This window comes from Buceros rhinoceros, unplaced genomic scaffold (genome assembly GCF_000710305.1).
Source record: "Buceros rhinoceros silvestris isolate BGI_N320 unplaced genomic scaffold, ASM71030v1 scaffold1275, whole genome shotgun sequence".
NCBI classification, from domain to species: domain Eukaryota; kingdom Metazoa; phylum Chordata; class Aves; order Bucerotiformes; family Bucerotidae; genus Buceros; species Buceros rhinoceros.
The window spans coordinates 11,537-27,426 of NW_010414343.1; the positions used below are offsets into that span (position 1 = coordinate 11,537).

Below are 15,890 nucleotides of genomic sequence, written 5' to 3' on the forward strand. Positions count from 1 at the left end.
CAGATCACCCGGGCAGCTTCCTGTCTCTGAGCCGCTTTCAGTCCAGTTTTCTGCAGGTTATTGATTTTTCTTTAATCTCCCTCCCACCACCCCGCGGTGTTTTTATTTTTCCGGGCACAAAACACCGTTTGCTGCGATCGATTTATTCCGCCCTGCGTCCCGTGGGGAAGAGAACGGTCAGAAATGCTTCCGGGGCACCGCTGGCAAGAAACACTGGGGGATTTCCTCCCGTGGGTGAAATCGTGCTGTGCTGTCCCAGCAATCCTTGGGTGTTTTGGGTTTTTCTGTGTTTTTTTTTTGTTTTTTTTTTTTTTTTTGTTTTTTTTTTTTTTTTTTTTTTTTCTGGGGCAGTCTAAAGAAGTCCCAGGAGTGAAGTTGCCATCTGTCCTCTATATTAAGAATCTTCTATATTATATACCTGATGTTCTTGTCCCAGAGATAAATGCTGATAATTAAAAGGACAGCATTTGTCCTTTATTCTGAATAAAAATTCTGTCTTATAAACAGTTAACAAAACTTAGGGTGCAGATCTGCTGCCTGTCCCATGCACCACTGACAACAGTGCTCTGCCAGCGGACTTGGGCTGTCTCTTTTAATATGCTGCTCTCCTCATCTTCAGGGTGGCTGTCTTCCCTAATTTTTTAATATTTCCTTTTTTATATGCTTCTTAAACCTCTTCATTTCCTAGCTAAGGCTTGCAGTGACTTAATGCTGTTTGCTGTGAAAGGGAGAGAAGTGCATTAAGATCTTATTTGCACTCATACCTTAGGTGTAAGTAGAATCACTGACTGGTTTGGGTTGAAGGGACCTTCAGAGCTCACCCAGTCCAACCCCCTGCAGTCAGTAGGGACATCTGCAACTAGAGCAGGGTGCTCAGAGCCCCAGGCTCCAACCTGGGATGGTTCCAGGGATGGGGCTTCTCCCACCTCTTGGGGCAACCTGGCACAGGCTCTCACCACCCTCAGCATCAAAAAAATTTCTTCCTTCTCTCTAGTCTAAATCTCTCCTCTTTCAATTTAAACCCACCACCCCTTGTCCTGTCACAACAGTAGTCAGGAACATTGTGTTACCCATCTCTGGCACATGCATACAAACCTCTGAACCTTTTCTCTTTGGCTGCTCTTTAAAAAGAGGCAGTGAAGGCTGAGGGGAGAAGGGAGTACAGTTCAGTGCTTGCAGCCCTTTCTGTGTGGACAGAGCAGCCTTCGTGGCTCAGCAGTGGGGTCTCTCTGCCTGTGTCCCTGAGTTGGGTTGACTGATCCATCCCTTCACTCTCCCCCTGGTTCCCTCCATGTCACTGCGCTGAGCATATCTTCATCCTCAAGATGCCTTTCCCTGGGTTGCATTGCAGTCTTGTTTGAAAGAACGGGGAAACTGAGGCAGTAGCAGAGATAAGAGGATTTCACCTGCATTTTGTGGCAATTGTCACCACCTAATAAGCATCTTCCTAGGACAGCCTTGGGAGAAGGTCCCAGACCTCAGGGTTGGGATGCTCTCATGGGTCCTTCTGCATCTGTCCCAGGTGGGAAGAGGAGAAGAAAGAAGATGGTGTGAAGTGGACCCAGCTGGAGCACCGAGGACCCTATTTTGCCCCCCTCTATGAGCCACTGCCTGATGATGTGCAGTTTTATTATGATGGTACGTCCACCTTGTGGTTGGACCTTGTGATTGGATCATGCGGAGTTGTCCTCTACCTGGCCAAGGAACTGGTATAAGTGACGGGTTGATGTTGGCAGGACAGATCCAGGTCTCTGTTGTCCTCTGGTTTCCTACCATTTTTGCTGGGCTGTCTTCTCCCTATTCTCAGCTTCATCTGTGAACTATTTTCTGACAGATCAAAAGGAGGCAACAAAGGACCTTGGGACTTGTTGGGATGCTGGAAATGGGAGGGGACCACAGTCTCATGGGGTCTCCCACAGCCCCTTCACTGGGGCTTCTGATACCTTGTAGGTTTTTTGCAGGTGAAAAAAATAGCCCAGTCTGGGGAGATAAGGTGTCCAGCAATGCTGTCACCAGAGGCACTGCTGGGACATTGATGGGGCTGTCAGACTTTTTGACCCCGAGAAGGAGCCCTGGCTGCTGTATCTAGTCCTTCATAGGGTTTGGAACTTCTCTGTAGCCTCCGAGCTGTTGGAGACCCATCAGGGTGTTGCATGCATCTAGGCTGGTGGCTTTGGGCTGGGATCTTGGGTGATGTTGGCTCATTTGCTAAAAGATGTCACTGTTCCTGGATGAAAAACTGTGCCCAGGCAATAACCCCGAGTAGGAAGGGACCATGGCTGATGTACGTAGGTTGTCATGGGACTGTTATGAGGCTGTGACCCACCGTGACCTGCAGTGCAGGTGGAGATCAGGAGCCCCAAAAACCAGAGTGTCTGGTGCAGGTAAGATTGAACCATCTCCTGGAGCTCTGAGGGATGCTTTTCCTGCAGCTCGCCTAGAAAAGCTATTTCAAAGGATAAATTTCCCAGGAAAAGCCAAGTCATTCCTTGGATTTACTAGACTTCATTGCTCTAGCTAAAGAGTTTAGGAGAGGATGGTGGCTTCCCCACCTTCAAAAAGTGATCCAGGATCCACTGGACAATGGTAAGAGGTTGCACAGATCTCAGCTTTGAGCTTCCTTTGATTGCTCTATCCACATGGGAAAGTGTTTGAGATGAAACCTCTCCAAGCAGGTGGTTGACTATATAGAATGGTCCTGGAAGCTGTGGTGGTGGGACAACAAACATTTCTGTGTCTTGTGGAATCATTAGTTTGGGATTCATTACAGAATGGTGGCTGCTGAAAGCCCTGTGGCTCAGTGACCTTAACATATATCAGGATTTCCACTCCCCTGTAAAAGACAAGAAGTGTATGTTTGCAGACGGGCCACGGCAGCATCCCACTGTGTCAAATGCTCTGGGTATTGATCTGCAGGTGAGGTTATGCCTGGTGTGGTGTGGGTGCTGGAGTCCTGCTAGTGATGTTCTCACCCCATGCCCCTGTTTTGCCACTAAGTGTGGGGGCTCACCAAACAACTGCCGGTGGGCTACTGTCCCCATAACCAAAGGTCCTCTCTCTTCTTAGGCAAACCCCTGAAGCTGAGCCTGGCCACAGAGGAAATCGCCACCTTCTATGCCAAAATGCTCGATCATGAATACACAACCAAGGAGATCTTCCAGAACAACTTCTTCAATGACTGGAGGAAGGTATCTTTCCTGTGAGGGCTTCTTTGCTGCCTGTCCTCAGCATTAAACCTGTCAACTCAGGCAGACCACAGGCTGCAGCGTGGGATGGAGGAAATGATGGGTTTTTTGTGGCTTAGGTTTTTTTATAATCACATAACTATGAGATTATAAATTAGATGATTTATTGCCTTGTGTCTTGTGGGCTTGCTGTCTGCAGCATCCTTGAGTGCTTCACGTTGCGCTCTGAGTTTTGGTGATGCCGCTTAAGAAAGCGAGTGCTGGGTCATGCAAACAGCTTCACAAATGGTTTGGGCCCTGTGTCCCTCTGAAGGATTAACCTCATGGTCCCACAGCACCTCAGCTTAGTCCACAAATGAAAGCAAAAACCCAACTAGGGCAAGGTTACAAATACCTACTCCCTTCGGGGCTGGTTCTGCAGTCTCTGCAGGCTGCTTGCAGCCATGCTTGGGGGCCTCTTGTTTCCACAGCAGAGGCTAGAGGTAGCTCCACTCAGAGCTGGCTGTGTTTAGCTTTGCTGTGGGTACAAGGCCAGACGTCCACAGGCAGCCTGGCCTCCTGCCATGGCATCTCTGTCTGCCCATGAGTGGATGTGGTTCGGGTGGCTGCTTCCTTCTGAGTTTTCTGAAGAACTGCTATGTGTAAGTCTCCCCTTCGTTTTCTGTGAAGGGGAGGCATACGCAGCAGCAATGTGCAGAGCTGTCTTTTGCCTCCTGGCTTTACTCAGCCCCTCTCACTTCTTGATTAGGAGATGACCTCGGCAGAGCAGGAGATAATCAAAGAACTGGACAAGTGTGACTTCAGTGAGATCCACAAGTACTTTGTGGACAAAAGTGAGGCACGAAAAGCACTCCCCAAAGAGGAGAAGCAGGTGAAGACTGTTTCCTATGACATCTGGGGCTGGAGGATATGTTTTGGGAATAGCTTGAGTATTTCAGCTCTTGTCTCCTTTCCTGGTGTTATTCCCTGACATGGGACCTCTTTGGACTTTGGACCAGCTCTATTTCTCCATGACCATCACACCCCTCTTTATTAAGCTGCTCTGCAGAGGATGCACGTTTCATGGCTTTGCAGGGTACAAGTTATCTCTGGACCATGATTCAGGGTCCTGTCTGGAGGATAGTAGACCTTGGTAAGGGGCTGGTGGCACACAGGTTTCAATTCATCTGTGTCTTGCGTGGGGACAACAGCACTGTGTGGGTTTACAAAGTGGGTGGAGGTGAACCATTTGTTTACCACCATTTGCTGGGAGAGAACTTGAACCTATCCTCATGTCTTCCTCCAGCTCTTTGAGCTCTACCTTTCCAGCCTTGCATTCTCCAGGGAAAAGAGGGTAGTGATAGGCAGGGGGCATGGGGTCTTGGTTTCATCCTGTGGGATGGTGTTTGTTTCAGAAATTGAAGGAGGAGGCAGATAAGATCCAAGAGGAGTATGGATACTGCATCCTTGATGGGCACCGGGAGAAGATAGGCAACTTTAAAACTGAGCCGCCGGGGCTGTTCCGTGGGCGTGGAGACCACCCCAAAATGGGCATGCTGAAGAAGAGGATCATGCCAGAAGATGTTGTCATCAACTGCAGCAAGTGAGTTGCCATGGGAAGGGCTGAGCTCATGGGGCTGCTTCTGAATCTGGGGTAAACAGCACATCTCTGTCTGGAGCTGCTGTGGGGCTTTGCTATCTCCTGCAATCATTGCTTTGCACACCCTCAGGCTTGTTCTCACTGGAGCCCTTCCATCAACTCCTGGAGATGGAGTTTGCTTTGCAGTTGATTTGACTTTTAGTTTCTCTGTGGACATACAGTGGCCAGAGGAGGTGTTCAGGAGCTCCCTTCTTTCCCTGGTGCATGCACTGTTCACCCACCACCAACTGCAAACACTGCAGTGCTCCTACAGCCTCTCAGAGGGGACAACTCTATCCTCCTTCTCCTGTGCTCCTCTTCCAAACAAGCCATTCCTCCTCATTTTATTGACCCTTTGTGCTGGCTGGAAGCATCAGGAATACTCACTGGTGGGAGGAAAAGCAGTGTTTGGGTTGAGTGTTTGCCCTTTAAGTTATGTGAGTTTGATTGGTCTTAGCCACCCCTATGAAGACCTTGTGGCCTTGATTCAAAATACTCCCCACCAGCTCAGGAAGTCCTCCTGGTGTCCCCAGCACCCAAAGGATAAAGAACTGATCATGTTGTGGAGCAATTTTGGGCAGGCTGTATGTTTTCTGAAAGGAATTCTGCAGTGTGGTGACCTGTGAAGAAACAGTTGAGCTTATGAGCTGTTTCTTCATGATCTAAAGGCTGTAACTGTGCTCTGCCCACAGAGATTCCAAGATCCCCAAGCCACCAGAAGGGCACAAGTGGAAGGAGGTGCGCTTCGACAACACTGTTACCTGGCTGGCCTCATGGACGGAAAACATCCAGAACACTTTGAAGTACATCATGCTGAACCCCAGCTCCAAGCTGAAGGTTGGAGTGATGCTGCTGTTCAGGCAGAGCTGTTGCTTTATGGGCCACCAGCTTTTTGTGAGGTGGAAAGATCAGGGGAAAGCAGAGATGTGGCACGTTGTTAAAAATATATAGTTTTTCTTTTTCACAGGGACTAGAATCTGTGGGGTTGGATTAATTTAACCCAGTAAAGGGGAGGTAGGGGGAGGTGGAATCACCATCTGTAATGCCATTGGAGTGAGGGAGGGAGTGAACACTGAGGAGGGAAAGGTGATTTAAAGCTTTTTCCAGTCCTCAAGGCAAATAAGGACACTGCACACAAATTGGGCACGACTGAGCCAAGTGCATTGTGTCAGTCCACACTGGTGGTGTCCAAGCAGCAGTGGCCATGGCTTGACCGTTTGGCGGCTTCTCACTTACTGTGTGCTGGCTCCTAACTGAATAGAGGATACCGCCGGACTGAGTAGCTCAGACTTGGCTGGGATCCCTGGTCCAGCCAGCAGAGGGCACAGAAACGCTAGATGAGCTGTTTCTGCTCTGGTTTTTCCATTTAACGGATTTTTCAGAAGAAAACAATGAAGTTCAGCCAGTGTTCAGATGCTGGAGGTCTTCCCAGAAGAGGGCCTGACTGGGAGGGGTGGAAAGAAGATGGGGCACTGGGTTGTGGCCTCTCTTTCCAGGGGGAGAAAGATTGGCAGAAGTATGAGGTAGCTCGGCGCTTAAAGGATGTCGTCCACAAAATCCGTGCTCAGTACCGAGCTGATTGGAAGTCCAAGGAGATGAGGAACCGGCAGATAGCAGTGGCCCTCTACTTCATTGATAAGGTATCTGTGGTCTCATCCTGTCCCCCTTCCCTGTAGAATCTGGGATTTAGCATACCTGATCCACCCCACCCTGTACTCTTTTTGGTATCTGCAGTTGTACCAGCCAGGGCTGCTCCACATGAGGAATCTGGCAGTGATCATGGAGGATGGTGACTCCTATCTGCCGATGCTTGTGGGAGGATGCAGTTGTGTGGCAGTGCACGAGCTGTACTGTCCTTCCAGGACTTTCCCTGCATGTGTATCTCTGTGTGACGACAAAGGCCCCTCTGGAAAGCTGGATAACTTCATTCTGGGGGGATATTTTAGAGTTTCTGAGAGCAGTGAAATAATCTTCTGCTGGAGGTAGTCACTGCTTGGTTTCCACCGGGATCCCAGCAGCCACTTACTAAGGCACTGTCCTGAAAAAGCTTTGTTCTTTCTACTTCCTGGTGTCCACATCCACTTTAATAACCTTGGAAAGGGGAACTGAGGTGATTTGGGATGGATGACTTGCTGTGTCCTTTCAGCTGGCCCTGCGAGCTGGCAATGAGAAGGAAGAAGGGGAGACTGCAGACACAGTTGGCTGCTGCTCTCTGCGCGTGGAGCACATCAAACTGCACGAGAAGCTGGATGGGCAGGAGCATGTGGTGGAGTTTGACTTCCTTGGAAAAGACTCAATCCGTTACTACAACAAAGTTTCAGTGGAGAAGCCGGTGAGGGGGGCAGAAATGGAGGCAGTGGCCAGCACAGCAGTTTGGTGCAGGGTCAGCTGGGTGGCTTCATTCATTCAGTGATAATCAGTCCCTGATCTGCACCTGAAACTTGTGGCAAAGCTGCTTCCTGTGCTTTGACACCACTGCTGACCTTGTCTTGAAGGGGGAGAAACTTTGAGGTAGGGCCTTTGAAGTTGTTCTAGCCCATGAACCATGGGAGAGAAGTCCTGCCTCTTGCTGGATCATCCTCAGCTGACTGGTGGGCATTAGGACTTGAACTGTCCTCACTGGTATTTCTATCTTTTGCTTTGACCATGGAATAGATGATTTTAATGGTGTTTGTGGGGAAAGTGGAATGCCGGGGACAGCAGAGATGGGGCAGAACAGCCAACAGTACCAGTGGGTTTGAGGGCCCACTGTCAGTCCTTGAAGCGTAGAAGGTTGATGGTGTGGTAGGATGTGTAATACACGTGCATGAATCAGAGTCTATCTGATGAGGGGGCAGACAGAGAGGAGGGAGATGTCTAGGACTAATTTCCTCCTTGTCCCTGACCATGGCTGTGTTTTTTCTCCCCTTTAGGTGTTCAAGAACGTGCAGTTGTTCATGAAGAACAAGGACCCAGGAGATGACCTCTTTGACAGGCTCAATGTGAGTTGTCATCTCTTAAGCTTTTGGAACAGCACTGATGGCCCAGAGGAAGTAGAAGCAAACCCATGACGTCCTTCTCCAGCCTGCAAGCTCCTGGGCTGTGGTTCCACATTCCCTTATGCTGGTTTTAACTCTCTCCATTGCAGAGACACCACTGGAACTGTTTGAACACCCTGCTGGGATGCTGTCATGATTTTTTCCACCCTCTTTCTGCACTGGTAGCATCTCTGCTTCTCTGAATGCAGACGTGGCTGCCTGCCCACACCTACGAGTAACCTGTGCCTCTGCTAAGGAGGTGGCTTTCTGTTCCTTTCCTCCTCTACCTCATCTGCTTGGACTTTTTTTAGCTTGGGAAGCCCTGCCCACATACATGTTGCTCAGGGTGTTGCTGGAGGTGTCAAACCTCAGCTGTGTAATACTTTCACACCTTGCTGGGGCTTGACAGAGGTTGAGATGCTGCTGGAGCACAAGGGTGCTGGAGAGATGTGCTGCAGCCTTCTCTCCTGAGCTACTCCCCTGCCAAAACCTCCTCTCTTCCTCAGTATGGGATGCTGCCACCCATGCTCCTCCTTTGCCTTCATTCCCTTCAAAACCACATGCCCCCTTTTCCTCTGAAGAGGCTGCTCTTCTTTAGTTATATAGGATTTATCTGTGATTGGCTTTTTCGGTACAAATAAGGCTTCTTCCAAACCCCAGATGACTCTTCTTGGCATCTTCTGTTTCCAGCCCAAATGCAGCTCCATGTGTTCCATAGAACAGAGATATCAAATGGGATATACGTGATATTGGATGTGAGCTGTGTCCTCTTGGATATAGATGGACAGAAATTGCTGACTTCCAGAGAGATTCTTTGAGTGTTTAAGTGAAATTTGTGCCAGTTTTTGATAGGTGAGGGTCTGGCCCATCAAATAGCTCTGCAAGCTATGGGAGATTTTTTTACAGTACCTTATCTGGTTGCTTAGGCAGAAGATGGTCTGAAAGGCAAGTGCTTTATTGTCTTGGCTTTTGCTTGTTCTCTTCCTTTCTTTCCCTGTAACTTTGTCTGGTTGTCTTTTCTCCAGACAGGCATCTTGAACAGGCACCTCCAGAGACTGATGGATGGTTTGAGTGCGAAAGTGTTCAGAACCTACAATGCTTCCATCACCCTGCAGGAGCAGCTCAAGGCACTCACTAACTGTGAGTTCCTAACAGTGTTTGTGGTATCACCAGATGGGTTGTGTGGTCAATGAGCTCAGCGATGTCCACCCATTGTCTTGAAGTCCCTAGAACTGCCTGCTCCTCCTTGGCAGGTGATGCACCACATTGTTGGTTGGTATGTAACTTATGAGGAAGTTGGGAACTCAGCACAAGAGAGATGTGGACCTGTTGGAGTGGTTCCAGAGGAGGCTGTGAGGATGATCAGGGGGGCTGGAGCACTTCTGCTGTGAGGACAGGCTGAGACAGTTGGAGTGTTCAGCCTGGAGAAGAGAAGGCTCTGGGGAGACCTTAGTGTGGCCTTTCAGTGCTGAAAGAGCCTGTAAGAAAGCTAGGGACAGAATTTTTAGCAGGGGCTGTTGTGACAGGACAAGGGATGATGGCTTAAACTAGAAGAGGGAGAGTCAGACTAGAGAGAATGAAAAAATTGTTTACGCTGAAGGTGGTGAGACACTGGCCCAGGCTGCCTTGAGAGGTGGGAGAAGCCCGTTCCCTGGAACTGTTCCAGGTTGGATTGGACCTTGGGGCTCTGAGCAACCTGCTCTAGTTGCAGATGTCCCTGCTGACTGCTGGACTGGGTGAGCTTTGAAGGTCCATTCCAACCTAAAGCATTCGATAATTCTGTGATTTTCAAGTGACAAATAATTGCCCACTCAGTGACAGTCTGACTAACCGTTAGTCAAGATGAGAATATTCCTTTTTTTCTCCTTCCCTGCCATTGGTTGCATTATTTTTGCCTGCTTGGGATAGGAGTGATGAGACACAGTATCAGAATCAGTGACACTCAAGTGTCCTTCACCAATTTCCCCAAGCAGTATTGCTCTCCCCTGTGATAGGATAGGGAAGGCAAATAACTTGCTGCTGTTCTGGTCTATTCCCTGCCTTCCCCAAATCCTAGAAAGGAGACATAGCGATGCTTCCATCTATTTCCAGCTGAAGACAGTGTTGCAGAAAAGCTCCTCTCCTACAACCGAGCGAACCGAGCTGTGGCCATCTTATGTAACCATCAGAGGTCTACACCAAAAACCTTTCAGAAGTCCATGCAAAACCTCCAGGCCAAGGTGAGACAGAGCTGAGAGCCCCTAGACCTTGTGTAACTTCTGGGGTTTTGTTAGAGTGCTGGTGGGGATATGGGGGGAGAGAGTGAATAACCCAGTGCCCAAAGAGATCACACTGATTAAGCATGGTAGGGAATGAACCAGAAACGGTGCCATTTTTAATCAGTGTGGAGATATCAGCAACCCAGGAGTGGAGAGGGATGGTATAAGCTCAAATGTTGGATGAAGCACACTTGACACAGACTTCATTAATTTTTTTCATCACTCAGTGTCTTCAAACCAAGCAGGGTTCCTTTTGTGATGGCACAGCTTCTACACAGTTGGGACCAGGAAATTGATGTTCCCTTCTGGCTGGTCACAATAGGACCATGGGTCTGCTATGGTAATTCCTCAAAGTAATTTTAAGTGTGCCTGGCTTCTGTTCACACTCCACTGGTGAGCTTGGGACTTTGCCGAGGGCTCCGGCACTTGTCACGAGCCAGTCAGTCTCAGAGAGTTACACAAGATGAACGGAAAAGAGCTGCGAGTGTTTCTGGCATCCATATTGTGATGATCTTTAGCAAGACGCTAAGAAATGCTTGAGCTCCAGCAGCTGCTGGACAAGTAGTTGGTTCTGGATTAGGTGAGAAGATGAGGAATGTGGCAAAGGAAAGGGAAAGAGAGGCAGCTGAAACCTCCACAGAGGACGGGAGCATGGGCTCACTTTTTGTATTAACCTTCATAGATCGATGCCAAGAAGCAACAGGTGGAAGAAGCCCAGCAAGAGCTGAAAAAAGCTGAAGAGGAGTTTGAAGACACAAAAGATGCCAAAGCAGAAGCGTGAGTGACTCTCCCTTACAAGTCCCCTTTTGCAGAGGAATCTCTGTGCGGAAGGTTTCTGGGTGGGGATGATTTGGTCCAATAAACTGCATGCAGCTCATCAGCACTGACATGTCATTATTGGGTGCCAGATGCTTCCTGTCCCGTGGCAGATGGGTGGAGGTCTTGGGGATGGTTCCTTGCAACAGCAGGACTGCAGAGAGCTCCTTCAGGGGGATTTGTTTGTGATAATGCACATCTCACTGAACATGGAGACTTCAGTGTGAGCTGCTGGCCTGGAATTATCTTCTAAATGCCATGGTGTGGAGCTTCAGGTCGGAGCTGGGAATACCCAGACTAGCCTTGGTGCATGTTTTTCTTGAGGGACACTTGAGCAGTGAATTGTGGCCTATTTGATCTCTGCAACAGCCATTGCATGGGGCCTGTCCCAATTTGCCCCCCCATTCCCAGAGCTCAAATGTGATTTGCTGCCCAGAGACAGGAGAAGGGTGGAAGAGAGAAACAAAGGTTGTATTTTATATTTTACTTCGGGCTTTCTTGTTTTCTCGTCCTGCCTTGTGCTGCTGAGATGCAGCACAGGTTGTCAGAGATGGTTGTTGCTTGTGGAACCTGGGTTTGAAAAGGTGGTCTCTGCTGGATGCTGGCTTTTGTGACTGCCCCACTTAGGGAATAATAATTCTATTTTTAAAAATGTCTTATGTCAAAGTACTCAGGAAATGGGTTAGTGCTGAATGGCATCTTCCACTTTGCTAGGTTCAAGCATTAAGGACTTCAGGTGAGTGTAGAGGCTGTTCTGAGCTGAAGCTTGTTGGCTTCCCGTTGTGCTCCCAGGCAGTAGAAGTCCAGAGCTGCTCTGTATTTCACCTTTGTTGCTTCTTCCCCTTTAATATGCTGTCTGTGTTGCTCTTCCTCTGCCCTCAGCAATGTGGAGAAGAAAAAGAAGCTGCTGAAGCGGCTGGAAGAGCAGCTGGCCAAGTTGAATGTCCAGGCCACAGATAAGGAAGAAAACAAGCAGATAGCTCTGGGCACATCCAAGCTGAATTACCTGGACCCCAGGATTAGCATAGCTTGGTATGTCTTGGGGATTCTGTGGAGCAAACAGTCCTTTGGAGATGTGCAGATCAACTAGCACTGCCTGGGGAAGGGTATGAACATACACTTGAGCCTTTGGGGGAAAGGAATAAACTTTGTTTCTGCCCAGAGAAACCTACCCAAGCCCTGGCGGTACTGGGATACACCAGGAGTTTGCATGGGTGAAAAATGCTGCACCCTGAGAGGAGGGTACCGCTCTGGTGGGAGCAGAACAGGGTGGGCAGCACATCCCCACTGCAGTCTTGTGGTCTGTACAGGTGCAAGAAGTTTGGTGTGCCCATTGAGAAGATCTACAACAAGACACAGAGGGAGAAGTTTGCCTGGGCGATTGAAACGACTGATGAGGACTTTGAATTCTGAGGCACTGAGTCATGCTCGTTTGGGGCTGTTGGAAGCTTTTTTTACATGCTGCTGCAATCATTGCACGTTGGGGCTGGGTGGTTGTCTCATGAAAGGGATCAATATGGGTATTTTGTGCCTTTTTTGTATACAAAAGAAAACATCTTGTTTCTAGTTGGAACAGATATCACTGACTTGTGACACTCATCCTGACTGCAGTGGCTTTGATGTGAACTTCTAATTCCTCTTCAGAGTTGCCAAGTGCTTTGGATCTTTTTCTTTCCTCTGGAGTCTGGGAAGAAGATTGAATGAGAGCCTTAATTGTACTGACAAACAAGATTAAATCTAATCCTATCACCTTGATGTAGTAGAGCTGAGCTGCCCTTTTCAGTCTCTGGATTGGCTTGATGGGGAAACACAAGACAATGACAGCACTGAAACAGGCAGCTCTAGTAGAAGACCTGAGCTTGGGTCACAGGTCCACTAGGAGGAAGGGAAAAAACTCAGGTTTTTATGTCAGGGTATTTTGTGCCCTTTCACCTCCAGGAGAGGAGAAAATGGTGCAATAGTACAGAAGAAATTGAAATGGAAAAATGTTTTGGGAGGGAGTGAATGTCATGGCAGAGGGAGGAGAAGACACTGGGTTAAAAAGCAGGTTTCACACTGGAGGGATGACATTTGCCTTGGCAGGAGCGAAGTGTACTTTAACCACGCCTGTGTGGGAGAACGTTGTTCTAGGAAAGGCCAGCTCGTTTGGGGCTGTACTTTCTCTCCCCTGCTTGCTTCAGCTGGCTTTGGCTCAGCTCACTGTCACTTGGCACAAACTCAACTGTCCAGCCCCAGAACTAACACTGGGAAAGGATAATGCGGCTTGTGGGGCTGGACCAGACTACGGTGGGATGGGAATGTGCTGGGGAGCAGTACCAACCTTGCTGGAGCTGTGCCTGCATAGGATGACAGCTTTGTCATCAGGCTGCATCCTTCTTGGTCTGCTCCTGCTGGGCATGGAGCAGGCGGGGACTGAGAACATGAACTGCTGGTGCTCACTGCCTAATTGGCTGCTTTTCAGAGGAGGAAAAAATAGTGCTATCAGCATGTTCCTGGCAACATAACCTACATACCAGTGAATCTCAGGTGTAAACAAGCTGTTGTATTGGCAGCAAAGCCTTCTGGCATCTCAGGGCTGATGTTCAGGTCGCTGTAGTCCAAAGCTCTCAGTGCTTCCCATGTGTTCGTTTACAGGCACTTGTTCTTGTGTTTAAGCTGTTGCTGTTTTGGTTGGAAGTCAGGTACTTGACATGCATTTCATTAAAACCGGGAGTGATTTTTTTTTTTTTCTGAGCGACTGGAAGCTTTTTGCAACTCATCCAAGATGTGGTTCTGCTGTGAGCTGATGTGCAGAGATCTGAGCCAGGGCTCAGTCCCTAGCGTGGGGTCTGTGTACGCTCAGTTGTCTGCAGGGATTTAGGCATGATAGGAAATCCTTTGTCTTTAAAGAGCCTGCCTGCAGAGCTCAAACCTGGCTGGGCTGGTCCCTAAGGACCCACACACAAAACTGAGCCACCAAAATTGAATTGCTGCATGATAGCAGAGTTGTGACAAATGTAAAGGGAAAATGCAGGGTGAAGCCAATGCTGTTGTATCTCACACCCATACTGGGTTGTGCTCCACCACTCGTCTGAGACATGACAGCTTGTGAAACTAACTGGACTGTCACTCTCAAGCCCCAATAGCTCCTGTTGGTTTTAATGAGGCCACTGGCTCCTGAAACAGGGATCTAAATCAGTCTGAATGGTGGTAAAGGTAGACCAGGTATCAGCTGCATGAGCAAGAGGCAGGAGCTGCCAAGCATGCCTTGTCGCCTGTGTTGGATTTGTATCTCTGAAACAGAGGTAACCAGTTTGGCCTCAATGGATGGAGACGTTTTTCTGCCAACCCTGCTAAATGCTTTCTGGTGCTCAAAAGAGGTTAAAGTGAATATTGGCTGTTAACTGTGGTGGAAAGTTTGTTCTAGTCCAACTAATGGAGTAATTCCAGCCAAGCCCCTAGTGAAACAGTGCTCCTGTTTTCCAGTAGTAGAAAAAAGCAGCAAGATGTGATTGGATGATCGTTAGGGGTGTTTCCATTGAACCAACATTATTTTTTAAGTGTTTCCTAGAGCAAAAAGTCTTTCAAGCACCATGTGAGAGAAAAGAGCTGCATTAGTAAGAGCAGCTGCAGCAGTTTGAACAGCTGCTGAGGGAGCAGTGGAAAAAATCACCCCAGAATGCCAATCTTGCTGCAGCTTTAGGGAGAAATTAGTAACTTTGTCCTTGGCCTCCTCTTCAGCAGGTTCCCATCAGTCCTGTGATCCTCTGCTGGGTTAAGGGCGGGGGGTGGGGAAGGTTGGGTAATTGCTATCCCCATGGTCCTGTCCACCCTCACTTTTTTTTTTTTGCTGGGTTGGTGGATCTGTGAAGTGGGTGCTGGCAATATTTCGTGCTTACAGGGGCTGTGCTTTCCTCAACAGCTCCTCTGTCCCTATCAAAGTGTCCTGCTTCTCTCCAAAAGGCCATGCTTGGAGTAAAGTTGAGGTAGCTCAGCTGCAGTGAGAGCTCAGCTAATGAAGCCAGAGGCCTCATGTTTGCCTCTTGTGCTGCAGCAGATGAAGAGGGCCTGCAGTATTGTAGGACTCATTGGCCATGCCTGAATGCTGCAGATGTCTGGGCTGCAAACACCTGTCAGCACCAGCTAAATAGTAATTATTGGCTCTTCTGTAGGAATTTAAAGTTCTTTCCTCAAAGGGTGTGTTTCTGTACAAACCAGTTCTATGGCACTTGACCATTTTTGTCAAAAGGCTTAGTGAAACCAAGACTGGAAATGCAGGTGCACGGGAGGTGTGAAGCAAAAGCAAGGTGAGGAGTCCATGTTTTGCCGGATAACACATAATGCATCCAGGGGTGAGTACACAATGTGTTTGACACAGCTGAGCTTTAAAGAGAAACTGGTAAGTCTGGCCACAAGTGAGATACAGGTTGGAGAAGTTGAGCATCTTGTCGGCATCACAGTGGCACAAAGCAGCAGTTTGGCCTAATGCCTAGTCAGGCAAGGATATTCCACTGCTCAGGACCATGTGGAGCAGGGTCATGGCTCGTTACAGACTCCTCTGAGAGCAGAATCCCTCCTCCAGCCTAAAAGACTGGGGTTATTTGGTGACTGTGAGCAATACCGGCATGCTTGGATTAACCCTACCTGCTCTGGCCCTTCTAGAGATGTTTTCAACTCAATTTCTCCAATGAAGTGCCCCCTTTCTTTAGGCACAGAAAAGCCTGTGCTTTGATGCCTAAGGCACTTGGTAGCCCAAAGGGAAGATCTGGTTTCAGGCAAAAGCAGAAGTGGTACCTTTCCTGATACCTTCCTGGGTTACTAATGTTCTTTTCGTAAAAGTCTGTTGTTTGTATTTGTTGGGAGGAGACCTCAAAGCAAATCTACCAGGAATGAAGCTGACTGCTCCTGCTGCTATCAGGGAATAGGCTTAGGGCAGCTCCAGTTACATAACAAAGCTTAAAAATAAACCACCTCAGTTTGTCTCCCTGCCTGCAGGCTGGGGGTGTCCTGAACTGTG

The 15,890-nt window shown here is 48.6% G+C and overlaps 1 protein-coding gene across 2 annotated transcripts in view; it reads left to right on the forward strand.

Moving 5' to 3' along the window:
• Positions 1 to 12,307, forward strand: part of TOP1MT (topoisomerase (DNA) I, mitochondrial) — a 14,496-nt gene extending 2,189 nt beyond the window's left edge. For both annotated transcript variants that reach the window (XM_010137040.1, XM_010137039.1), the window contains exons 2-14: positions 1,523 to 1,638; positions 3,067 to 3,188; positions 3,934 to 4,056; positions 4,580 to 4,767; positions 5,496 to 5,640; positions 6,300 to 6,443; positions 6,950 to 7,135; positions 7,716 to 7,784; positions 8,846 to 8,960; positions 9,912 to 10,039; positions 10,761 to 10,855; positions 11,777 to 11,926; positions 12,205 to 12,307. In XM_010137040.1, coding sequence (XP_010135342.1) covers positions 3,123 to 3,188; positions 3,934 to 4,056; positions 4,580 to 4,767; positions 5,496 to 5,640; positions 6,300 to 6,443; positions 6,950 to 7,135; positions 7,716 to 7,784; positions 8,846 to 8,960; positions 9,912 to 10,039; positions 10,761 to 10,855; positions 11,777 to 11,926; positions 12,205 to 12,307 — 1,512 coding nt within the window. In that variant the 5' untranslated portion in view covers positions 1,523 to 1,638; positions 3,067 to 3,122. The remainder of the gene's footprint in view (positions 1 to 1,522; positions 1,639 to 3,066; positions 3,189 to 3,933; positions 4,057 to 4,579; positions 4,768 to 5,495; positions 5,641 to 6,299; positions 6,444 to 6,949; positions 7,136 to 7,715; positions 7,785 to 8,845; positions 8,961 to 9,911; positions 10,040 to 10,760; positions 10,856 to 11,776; positions 11,927 to 12,204) is intronic.
• The last annotated feature ends 3,583 nt before the right edge of the window (positions 12,308 to 15,890 follow it).